Source organism: Gopherus flavomarginatus, chromosome 10 (assembly GCF_025201925.1).
Source record: "Gopherus flavomarginatus isolate rGopFla2 chromosome 10, rGopFla2.mat.asm, whole genome shotgun sequence".
NCBI classification, from domain to species: Eukaryota; Metazoa; Chordata; order Testudines; family Testudinidae; genus Gopherus; species Gopherus flavomarginatus.
Window position 1 is genome coordinate 40348002 of NC_066626.1, and position 12663 is coordinate 40360664.

Sequence of the window (12663 nt, forward strand, 5' to 3'; positions counted from 1 at the left end):
TTGGGCTCCCTGACAGCACAGGGCCAATGGTCACCTCAAGAGACCACCCTCCATATCAACCTCCTAGAGCTCAGAACGATAAGAAATGCCTGTATGCATTTCCTACCTGTCATCAGACACAGACACATGACTATCAAAGCCATGACAGACAATGTAGCCTGCATGTTTTATATCAATCAACTAGGAGGGACAAGATCCCCTTCCCTCTGCACCAAAGCCATGAAGTTGTGGAACTGGTGCATAAAGCATCACATAAGGATTTCAGCAATGTATCTGCCTGATGTACAGAATGTCACTGCTGACACACTCAGCACGTGCTTCTCCCAAGAATACAAATGGGAGTTGGATTATGAGGTTCTACACAGAAGCTTTCAGACTTGGGAGTTTCCAGAAGACGACCTTTTCGGCACAACCACAAACAAAAAATTCCACCTATTTTGCCCAAGGGAGGTGGGAGGGTTAGGTCACAACTGACTGGGAGACGTCTCCTCTTGCCTTGGACAGACAGACTGTTTTATGCCTTCCAGCGCCTCTCATCCTCAAGATGATAAATAAGATCAAGCAGGAAAAGGCCAGAGCCACAGTGTGGTTGAGGCAACCGTGGTTCTCTTACCCATTTCACCTCACTCTCTATCCTCCAGAAGATCTTCCAGCTATCCTTCAACTCCTCTCTCAGGACACCAGACACCTGATGCATCACAACCTGGGCATTCTTCACCTTAAGGCATGGTTCCAGGATGGTTTGTGGGGCTAGAATCATGCTGCTCTACAGAGGCAAAACACATATTGTTAAATAGTAGAAAAGTTTCCACCAGAGCTACTTACCTCCAGAAGTGAACAAGATTCAGCCACTGTTGAAACTCCACAATGCTGCTCCTGATTCTGCCCCACATCCTCTCATTCTGGAGTACCTGCTACAGCTTAAGAAATAGAGATTGTTCCTCAGTTCCATCAAAGTTCACCTGGCGGCCCTAACAGCTTTCATATTACCATTGAAGGTTTCTCTGGTTGCTCATTTCACAACCACAAGATTTATGAAAGGCTTGGGGAATCTCTTCCCAGAGATAAAGGTTCCTGCGCTGGCTTGGGATCTGAATTTGGTTCTCAAAAGCCTCACAGACCCCCTGTTGGAACCAATGGCCACCTGCTCCTTATTGAATTTATCAAGGAAAACTGTCTTCCTAGTGGCAGCTACCTCAGCCTATAGTCGGAGAGATTGGGGCTTTAATGGCAGACTTCTCCTTACACAACATTTCACAAGGATAAGGTGTCCTTGTGGCCCCAGGTTTCTCCCTCAAGTAATTTCCAAATTTCACCTAAATCAGACCATATATCTGCCCGTTTTCTTCCCAAAACCACATACTTCAAGTGGGAGATTGTTCTCCACACTCTAGATATCAGGAGGGTGTTATCCTTCTATCTGGAAAGAACTAAATCGTTTTGTAAATCCAACAGACTATTTCTTTTGATTGCAAACAGATGTAAGGGTTTCCCCATTTCTACCCAGGGACTCTCTAAATGGATTTCTGAGTATATTATAACTTGCTACCAGGCTGTCAACGTTCCACCCCCTATCAGCATTTCAGCACACTCAACTAGATCACATTACATCTATGGCTTTCCTTGAAAATGTTTCCATTCCGGAAATGTGCAAAGCCAGTACATGGTCTTTGGTACATACCTTCCCTAGATACTATGCCTTGGTTGATGCCTCCAGGTCTGGTGTTGCAGTTGGCAATGCAGTTCTCTCTCCTGTGCAGGACTCCATTCTGAAGCCCGTTTCTCCTATTGGGGATACTGCTCAGGAGTCACCAAGAGTGGAGCACCTATAGGGACACTACTCAGAGATGAAGAGGAGGTTACTCACCTTGTGCAGTAAGTGTGGTTCTTTGAGATGTGTCCCCCATGGGTGCTCCACTCTCCTTCACCTCTGCTTCAGAGTTTCTCCTGAGACTCGGCGATGCAGAAATAACCGAGGGGGCAGTTCATCCAGGCAGCCTGATATAGCCTGGGTACAGGGCCTGAGGATACCAACAGCACATCTGAGGGCTGAATGGACAGTACTAATAAAAATCTCAGATTGAGGGTGCCTGAGGCACGCACACACCAAGAGAGCGCTCATAGTATCTCAAAGAACCACAGTTACTGCGCAGGATGAGTACCTCTTCTCCTGTCACCATGTAGTGAATGATCCTGTTTACCTGACAATGTCATCATTCAAAGTAGCCTTAATTTTATTTTACTGGAAATGAGGTAATCAGTTAGAGTGATTGGTAATGAGATAAAGGACCCCTAGGGATGACGTCTCAGACCCATTGAAGTCAATGACAAAACTCGAATAGACTTGAGTAGGCCCAGAATTTCACCTCTTGGTCACTTGTGCAAAACAAGTCCAAGTACCTATGAGGAATATCTTGGTGGACTCAGTCCAGTTACTAGTGGACAGGAATTCACATGTCACAACTTATCACAGCTCTTCTCCTCTAACATTGTTCTTGACAGTGCATTGGGGAGCCATGGAAACTGTTGTGAGAGAGTCATTCCAGAAGAGACCTTTCAGAAAAAGAGGAAGGCACATTGATTAAAGCAAAACCGAAGCTCGTTGACATAATCTGGAGATAAACAGTTAGATTTAATCATGAGGGCTCCTTTCAGACCTGTCACTCCCCAAACCTACTGTGTCTCTACTTCTCTGCTTAAAGTCTAGCATTGTCTGCACTGATATTCAGGGCCGCCCAGAGGATTCCGGGGGCCTGGGGCCATTGGCGGCAGGTGGCTCCGGTGGACCTCCCGCAGGCGTGCCTGCGGAGGGTCCGCTGGTCCAGCGGCTCCGGTGGAGCAGCCACAGGCACGCCTGCAGGAGGTCCACCAGAGCCGCGGGACTGGCAAGCAGCAGGGCGCCACCCGCGCAGCAGAATGTCTAGAGTCGGCCCTGTTCGGCGGCGGGGGGCCCTTCCGTTCCGGGACCCACTGCCGAAGTGCCCCAAAGGCCTGCGGCGGGGGCCCCCTGCCGGCAATTTACTGCCGAAGCAGAACCCGCCGCCGAAGTACAGCCCGCTCTTCGGCGGTAATTTAGTGGCAGAGGGCCCCTGCTGTGGGTCTTTGGGGCACTTCGGCGGCGGGTCCCGGAACGGAAGGGCCCCCCGCTGCCGAATTACCGCCGAAGACCAGGTTGCACTTTGGTGGCAGGTCGCGCTTCGGCGGTAATTCGCTGGAGGAAGGACCCCCTCCACCGGCGAAGACCGGGAGCGGAAGAAGCTCCAGGGCCCAGCCCCGCAAGAGTTTTCCGGGCCCCCCGGAGCAAGTGAAGGACCCCGCTGCAGGGACCCTGAAAAACTCTCGTGGGGGCCCCTGCGGAGCCCGGGGCCTGGGGCAAATTGCCCCTCTTGCCCCCCCCCCCCGGGCGGCCCTGCTGATATTTAAATGTTTCTTTTCAGAAACCATGGATCCTGATGAACAGTTGGAAACACTTCATGAAGCATTGAAACTACTGCCACCTGCTCACTGTGAAACCTTAAGGTATCTCATGGCACATTTAAAGAGGTATGTGGTTTATTTTAAAATAAATTAGATGAATTCATCTGAAACAAAGGCCAATCTGTAGCCTCTACACGAGTCTGTGTAAGCCCCACAGATGTATTTGGGGCCTTGTACAAGCTTTTATAAAGCAAATTCTGAGTTGTTTTTGTAAATTTAACACAGCACTACAATCTCTCCAGTGTCATTTGTTATAGCAGAATGAACAAACAAACTTAAATACAGTAATTCCTCACTTAAAGTCCTCCCATTTAATGTTGTTTCATTGTTATGTTGCTGATCAGTTAGAGAACATGCTCCCTTACAATGTCCTTTGGCAGCTGCCTGCTTTGTCCACTGCTTGCAGGAAGAACAGCCCATTGCAGTTAGCTGGTGGGGGCTTAGAACCATGGCTGGTGGGGGCTTGGAACCAAGGTGGACCAGCAGCCCCCCTATCAGCTCCCTGCTCCTAAGTTCTCTGTGTGGCAGCTGCCCAGCAGGCCATCAATTGCTGGCAGTTCAGCTGTCCCTCCTCCCACTGCCATGTGCTGATTCTGCCCTCTGTCTTGGAGCTGCTCCCCGGAGGGGGGCTGTCAGGGTGTCCCCCTTCCCTCCTGCTCCTGCACCCCGCTTATCCCATCTTCCATAGAGCAGGGGGGACACACGACAGGGCTCAGGATGAAGGGAGCTTGCTGATCTACTTAACAAAGCAGTGTACTTAGAGTGGGGTCAGCATACTTAAAGGGGCAGTGTGCATCTCTCTGTGAGAGTCTCTGTCTCTGTCTGCTATGCTGTCTCCCCTCCCTGTATTTGTGCTGCCTTGTAGAGTGTGAGGCTACATTAACAACGAGTTAACCCTTGAGGGCTCAGCCAATTGCTAGTTCATCATTTAGCAGTAAGGCATTCCCTGGGAAATATCCCACCCTCTGACTTCACCACCTCAACCAAGCTTCACAATCATCATCGCTGTGTACAGTATTAAATTGTTTAAAACTTTAAACTCGGGGTGTGTGTGTGTATAGATATATATACACACACCTCTACCTCAATATAATGTGGTCCTCGGGAGCCAAAAAATCGTACCACATTATAGGTGAAAGCGCATTATATCGGGTAGGGAAGACTGTGCCTCCCCAAACAGCCTGGCCTCGCCCCCATCCAACCCCCACCTACTTCCCGCACCCTGACTGACTCCTCAGAACTTCCGACCCATCAAACACCCCTCCCACACTCCTTGTCTCCTAACCACCCCCCGAGACCCTCTGCCCCTTATCCAACCCCTCGGCGTGTTGGAGTCATCCCTAGATGGGTGCGGGGCCCGAGACAAATCAGCCTCCCCGCTAGTCTCCTCACTGTCCACCCAGCGCTCCTGCCCGCACAGCTGCCATTCGCCTCCTCACCCCATCTACCTGCCCACGGCTCGCCTTCCCACTTGTCTGCCCAGCACTCCTGCCCGCCCAGCCGCCACTCACCGCTTGTCTTCCCACTAGTCTCCTCACTGTCTGTCCAGTGCGCCTCTCCCTGTCTGCCCAACCGCTGCTCTCCTGCTTGTTATCTGCCCGCCTGCCTCCTCACCCCCACTCCTGCCTGCCGCTCACCTCCCCATTTGCCTCCTCACCCTGCTTGCCCTCCTGCCTGCCTCTCACCCTTAACATGCCACTCAGAGCAGTGTTGGAGACTGATGCACTGATCCACCGGTGTGCACAGCCCCACCCCCGAGAGCTTTAGTGCGTTGTATGTGAACCTGAGTTATATCGGGTTACGTTACATTGGGGTAGAGGTGTAATGGTCTTTTGTCTGGTGAAAAAAATTCCCTGCAACCTAATTCTTATGGGAAAATTGGATTCGCTTAACATCGTTTCGCTTAAAGTCACATTTTTCAGGAACTAACTACTATGTTAAGCGAGGAGTTACTGTGTGTCTTAAAAGAACAGAGTATTAAAATACACTAAAACAGATACACAGACATTGTGCTTTCTCCTACCGTCTGCACTCTCCATAAGCCTTAAGGACTTATACCAGTAAAAAACCCACAATTTGGATGCAAATAATAATAATATGCCTGTCATAAACAGATAGCTAAGGGTTAATGTTCTTTTACCTGTAAAGGGGTAACACCAGTAACCTGAAACACCTGACCAGAGGACCAATCAGGAAACAAGACTTTTTCAAATCTGGGTGGAGGGAAGTTTTGGGTGTGAGTTCTTTGTTCTTTGTCTTGTGTCTGACCCTCTCGGCTACGAGAGTGATTTTTCTATCTCCAGCTTTCTAATCTTCTGTTTCCAAGTTGTAAGTACAAAGATAGGAAGACCATAGGTTTATATTGTTTTCTTTTGTATTTACATGTGTGTAGTTGCTGGAATGTGTTAAATTGTATTCTTTTTGGATAAGGCTGTTTATTCATTTTTTTCTTTTAAGCAAATGACCCTGTATTTGTCACCTTAATACAGAGAGACCATTTTTATGTCTTTTCTTTCTTTTTTATATAAAGCCTTCTTTTTAAGACTTGTTGGAGTTTTTTCTTTAGTGGGGACTCCAAGGAATTGAGTCTGCAGCTCACCAGGGAATTGGTGGGAGGAAGAAGTCAGGGGGAAAATCTCTTTGTGTTAAATTTACTAAGCCTGACTTTGCATACCCTCTGGGTGAGGGGGGGAAGTACTTGTGTTTTCCAGGACTGGAAACAGGGAGGGTGGAGTCCCTCTGTTTAGATTCACGGAGCTTGCTTCTGTATATCTCTCCAGGAACCCAGAGAGGGAACACCTGGAGGGGGGAAGGGAAATGGTTTATTCCCCTTTGTTGTGAGACTCAAGGAATCTGAGTCTGGGGGTCCCGCAGGGAAGGTTTTGGGGAGACCACAGTGCGCCCAGGCACTGTATAGATTCCTGGCTGGTGGCAGCTTTACCAGGTCCAAGCTGGTAACTAAGCTTGGAGGTTTTCATGCTAACACCCATATTTTGGACGCTAAGGTCCAGATCTGGGAAAAATGTTATGACAATGCCTAACCAATTTTTACTCTATTTGTAGGTACTATAAATATCTACATGGCAAGAAACTATTCCCCTTCTGTTGTCAAAGTATATACAAAACCATAGAGTAAAAAATAGAATTGGCATATTAGCTACTGTGCCCATTTTAATTTGTGACGTACCTATTGTTAACATGTACCTATTGTCATGAATAATCATTTCTTGCCATATAAATAGCTTCATTTTATGTCTTTTTAGTGAAAACACAGTTGCACTGTAGGATTTGTTGAGTCTGCTGAGTATGTCCAGCAAAATGCAACCCCAGGGTTGCTGCATGTTCTGGACCAGATATGTCAGTGTCCACTTATTTCAATGGAACTTCAAATGAATGTATTAGTATAGCCTGAGGAATGGAAGACCAGTAGCAAAGACTACTTGTAAAGCTGATTTTTCATATCCTATTGTTCAAGGGTTGTTGCTGATCTGTTGATTAGCAGGTCAGTTTATAAATTCTTAACACTGCTGGCATTTGCTAAGTATGAGGAGGAACGGGCAACACAATTTATAATATTTCAATTATTTTTAGTTTCTGTTGTTTAATATACTTACTGAAAAGAGTTGTAGTGAGGGAACAGCTAGCTCACTGGCTTGTTGCAAAATTTAGCTAATTAGCCATTGGTCCTTTATTTGGAATCATAAACTAGGAAGCAGAGTTTTGGAAATACCAGAATAATATGTCAAAAAAAGAGGACACTAAATTCTGACAACTATTGTATATGCCTGAAGGGCTTTTATTCAGCATAGGAGATCAGATAGTTCAGCATTGTGAAAGAACTGAAGTGTTTTTATAACCCACAAACTTCCTATGAATGGATATTTAGTCCTCTACAAGAATCCTTCTGGAGATTTGTTTTATGATAAAGCAGCAGTGTATATTAAGTCCTTTGTTTAGTCTGTGAACAAACTCATTTACAAATCTGAATTTGTTTTATTGAGAGAGGCAATTAACTGCCATAAACCAAAGCAGAAGTTTAGTGTCTCTAGACGGCATTTTGTTTACTCTTGTTATGCCAGTAACCAGAATTTGGGAGACGTTTATTCTGTGTCTCCACACTTCTTAACCATATACTGTCTGAGAAGACTCTCTATATTCTGCTCTGTGTGCATACGTGGTAAATTATACTCTGTGGTCCACCCAAAGATAAGATCGTGAGCTTTGGAACAGGCACTGGTGGATAACCAGATAACCAGCAGTAGGAAGTTGCTGCAAGTGGTGGCAAAGCTGCATTAGCAGTTTATAACCCTATGCTATTAGGAACCCAAGAGCTGTGTGATGCAGCCAAGGAGGGGTGTGGAGTAAGCCTGCCAAAGCACTCAGTTAGCATCTTTGTTAGAGTTGGTCTTTGTGCACCCTGTCATCAACCAATATTTGGTATGACGTGCCTTGTGTTTAACATTGTCCTCCTTTACAGGGTAACCCTTCATGAAAAGGAGAATCTCATGAATGCAGAAAATCTTGGCATTGTTTTTGGACCAACCCTTATGCGAGCACCAGAACTAGATGCAATGGCTGCACTGAATGATATCCGTTACCAGAGACTTGTGGTGGAGATGCTTATAAAAAATGAAGACATTTTATTTTGAATATTTTGTTTTGTTCTTTCTAAAAAAGGAAACAACAATATTCTGTGGAGGAAGGAATATTTTAATGTAATTTAACTGGCTCTTGTAGCTGAATTCCATATTTGCTAGAGCTTTTGATGTATACAGGATAAAAATGAAGGAACTCTGTGTCGCTTCTGTAGTGCCATTCAGCTGATATTGAAAAAAGGTTAACACATTTTCCAGTACTAGTAATCCTGGGTGTTTATCATGTTTAAAACAAAAATCTAAAGCTCTATTGCATGATTGGCTTCCTGTTCTCCCTGTTTTGATGAAGCTCTTTCTGCAAAAGAAACGAGACCTGGTGCAGCATCTTTTATAAGCATCTTTGTTCTGGATAGTTTGTGCTTGTAATTTAGCATGTTTCTCAGTGTAAACCTATTGTGAATTTGCTTTTATGTTCTATGTAATTGGTTTCTGATACTAAAAAAGAATGATTTCTGTGAAATGGGGCTTCTGGCTGTATGTTGACATTTCCTATCATTCTTTTCCCACTTTCTTGGGTGATTTCTTCCTGGTTTCTCTCAGTTCTTTTATCATGTAGTAATTTGTTTTGAACAGAAACAAAATGTGTACTTTGTCACTTTAATTCTTCATGTCGTTTATCGTGGTTGCAGTAAAATCTGCAACACTGTACAATATTTCCTTTATTGTTATTTCAGTTGTAATTTTGTGTTTTTATCTGGCATGCATATATTAATTTATTAAATTTTGCTGTTAGAAATCTCACATTGTGCTGGTTTTTAATTAATGAAAATATTTTCAATGCCTTTGTTTTCACATTTATGTTCACAAAATAAAATCTCGACTCATTTCTTGTTGAGCTATTTGAATGATGTGTGGTATTTTGGCACTCGAATATATTGAATGGCCTTTGACTGAAAAGAGAGAATTTATATTTGTTATTTTTTTGGTAGGACATTCCCAATCTAAATAGCTTGGAGTCTGACACTTCTTAAGGTTCCCAGCAAATTCTCATGATTATTTTATTTGCAAAATTCTTTAATCATCATCCAGAACATTTTTCAAGAGCTCCTCAGCACCTCTTAAAAAACAAAACCAAAAACTAATGGAAGTACTGCAAAGGCTCCAGTACTATTAACAACTAACTTTCTATGAATTTTTCAAAAAACATGTAGTTATTTGCCTGTATATAGACCAGTATTGCAATTTACAGTTACACAAATATAGGTGGCCAGAATAGGTGAATCCACTACTTATTTACAAACATACCAAACTATATTTGCTTCAGGCTTCAATTGTTCAACACTGACCCCGACACTTCTGTCCTCCTCTCCCCATCCCCCCCATATGAAGGTTAATGACCAAAAATGATAAATAATGCATCAATCTAAGGCAGAGCAATGCATACAAATGGCTCCTTATCAGCCTTTCGGCAATGATACAGCCACTCCATGTATTCACATTTTATTCTCTAGAAATGCTCCTGAGTGTGACAAAGCAATATTATTCCATCCAACAGTGTAGAGTCTGACTGCATATCTCTAAGCAGGTTAACACCAAGAGTCATACCAGTAAGTTTTAGTAAACCTACAAGCACTATTTTCTCAGCTTTCACAATTTCTATAAGACTGGTACTCCAATGAATTTTGTTTGGCATTGTTGGAATTTTCTGTACCATTGTAATCACAGCCCTAAAAACCAAACAAACACACCAGATTTTTTCATGTTAAGCTTTCTGACTCACTCATCACCAAAAATGGCAGACCAGATTTGTCCAAGTGCAATATGTGACTATATCAGGTCTTCACCTCCTAAAATATATTAGACCCGATTCTCCATTGCCTTGCATGTGTGTAATCATTTACACAAGTGCAAAGTGAGTGCACACTGGATGACAAATGTTACCATTCTGATTTGCATTTATGGAGCAGCAAAGCAAGGTCTGATGCTCAACTCAGTGGCATTTCTCAGTCTGTAAAAAGATCACTTTGGAACACTGCAACAATCCATTTAGAAATGGCAGGGAATGGTCTAGGCATCAGCGGGCACAATACTATTTATTTTGGTACAAACCAGAACACCAGAAAAGCCAGATTCACAGGAAAAGCAGGAGGCCCAAACTGCCTGGTGCTGCAGACAGAACAATCTCTGTGTTGCCCCATGCTCCTGCCTCCATGTATCAGGGATAGCAGCTGCATCTGCTGCCTAGAGACATTATCTGTAGCCTGGAATCTAACAAAAAGAGAAGAAATAAAAAGGAGAGCTCTTTACAGGGAATATTTATAGCGAGAGAAGAGGGGATTTGGGGGAGGGGAATGGGGACGAAGAGGGGTAAGGGGGGGTAGGAGGGTTAGGAACTAAAGGGTTGAGCAGTGGTGGTGGAAGAAGCAGGGACCGGGGGAGTGGAGGAGGAAGAAGGAACTCAGAGGATTGGGGTCTAAGTGATGGTGATGGGGGAGGTAGGGGATCAATGGGGAGTGTGTGGGGGAAAGTGGACGGCGGGTGGGGCGATGAGGGAAGCAGGGACCCAGGGAGTGTGGTGGGCGGAACCCGTGTTGCCAATTCATGGGATTTTTTTCTCTTGTGACAGATGTTCGTCGGTTGGGGCTGGAGCCAGTCTGGCAACAACAGCAAGAAGCTCCAGTTAGCTAAGAGATGTGAGCCTTCTGATTGGCTGCCTACCCTCCTTGCCCGCCTCCTAGGACAGAGCAACCAACCACGGGTGCTGTAGGAAGCAGGAAGCGCTCGTCTCCCATCCCCTCTGCAAGCTGAAGCCCTTCTCACAAGGGGGGCAAGGGGACAGAAAGAGCCCAGCAGCCTAGGGCAGCTCCGCTCTCCCTCCCCCCATGAGCAATAGAGGGGGCACTCCTCCCCCCTCCCTCACTGCAGCACCCAGCCAGGGGAGGGATGGAAGGGGTGAAAACCCCTGGAGCTGCCTCCCTGGCCTGGTAGGGGGAGAGGAGGCCCCACTGCAGCCCTGGGGTGTGTGAAGAACCCAGCAGAGGCAGAGGTGAGGCTGGGACACTGAACGGATGGCAAAGGTTGGGTAGGGTGGATGCAGCAGGTTGATGAGGGGACAGGTGTGGTTTGGAGATGGGGATGCAGGATTAATTGCTGAGCAGAGAACAAGCAGATGTCGAGGTGAGAGCTCCTGCAGTGGGGGTCAAAATCACCTTACCCAATGAATCTGGGAGAGTGAACACACATGGGATCTCAAAAGACAGACCAAACACCACAGTATAGTCTGTTTTTAAAAAATCATGGATTTTAGGCCCATCACAATTTTGGGGCGGGGGTCGGTCATGACTTTTGTTGTCTTGAAATTGGCACTGCTGGAAACTGGGTGGGCAGAGGTGGAAGCAGAGATCCAGAGTGGGGGAATGGAAATGGAGAGGAAGAAAGTGGGCCCCATGGAGTGATGGAGCTGGAGTGGGAGGAAAGGAGGGCACACAGAGACCGTGCCATGAGGAAGAAGGTGGGAAGAGAGGGGGAACCCTGAGGCCCTGGCCTGAAAGGACAGCTCATGCTGAAGGCTGGTTGCTGGTGGGGGAATTGAAATGGTGGTGCACACACTGCCCATGGTTGCAGAGAGTCTCTGAAATACATGGGGATGGGAGGGTTCCATATGGGGAGCCTGTTGGTAGCAGCTGGAGAATGCAAGGAGTCCCTGAGGCATGCAACTCACTTGGCCTACTGGAGCTACACAGCAAATTTTACACTGATTTGCACAGCTGTAAGTGAAGAGAGACAGTATGGCAAACCTGTTACAGCTGAAAGGTCTCTGCTTGCTCCTCATCTTGGATTGGGTGGAAGGCTGTGGTTGAGTTACTTGTTCCTGCAGCTGACTGCTCTGGGAAAGGGGTGGGGCTGGACTGCTGGTCCATAGCTGGGTGCCTAATGTGGCTACTCATGCCCCTTGCTCCCAGGATGCCTGGGGCTCTAGCTGCTCGTCCAGGGCATGGCATGAGGACTAGAGCACCACGTAGCAGGACCCCAGCCTTGGCTCCAAGCCTTGGGGTAAGCTGGGGGAACCAAGCTGTAAGCTACATCTCATTGGTCAGAGACCCCAGCCAAGTCATGGAAGGGAGACCTGGCGGCCTCCAACCACAGAGATAAAGCCTAGAGTGGCCCTAACCAGAGAAACACACCTAGAGCATCTCCTCAGCCACCCATCACCAGGGCTAGGCAGGAGAGAGAAGGGCCGGGTGCCTTAGGGCAGGCTCAAGTGAACTCCTGCACCGGTGGGGTCTGAGGAATAGCCAGCCAGGTTCCTGGCCCATGTGCCCCTCGACGGGCTGCAAGTGCCCAACACAGTATCAGGTGATTGCATTGCTGATTCGGCCCCCATCAGGGACCTGCCCCCTCCTCATCTAGCCCAGGGGATGGGGCTTAACTCCAGTGATTATGCAGAGGGTCTGGCCTAACCAGAACACCCCCATCCTCCATGTGGAGATCCTGGCAGGCTCCAGCCCTTCAGCTGGGTTTGCTCCCCATGGGCAAAGATTCATCTCAGCTGGATCAGAACAAGGGCCCTCACTCACTTTAGCTTGGCTCT

The 12663-nt window shown here is 46.7% G+C and overlaps 1 protein-coding gene across 2 annotated transcripts in view; it reads left to right on the top strand.

The window, feature by feature from the left end:
• Positions 1 to 8873, top strand: part of CHN1 (chimerin 1) — a 133026-nt gene extending 124153 nt beyond the window's left edge. For both annotated transcript variants that reach the window (XM_050969038.1, XM_050969039.1), the window contains 2 exons: positions 3438 to 3543; positions 7955 to 8873. In XM_050969038.1, coding sequence (XP_050824995.1) covers positions 3438 to 3543; positions 7955 to 8126 — 278 coding nt within the window. In that variant the 3' untranslated portion in view covers positions 8127 to 8873. The remainder of the gene's footprint in view (positions 1 to 3437; positions 3544 to 7954) is intronic.
• Positions 8874 to 12663: the final 3790 nt, after the last annotated feature.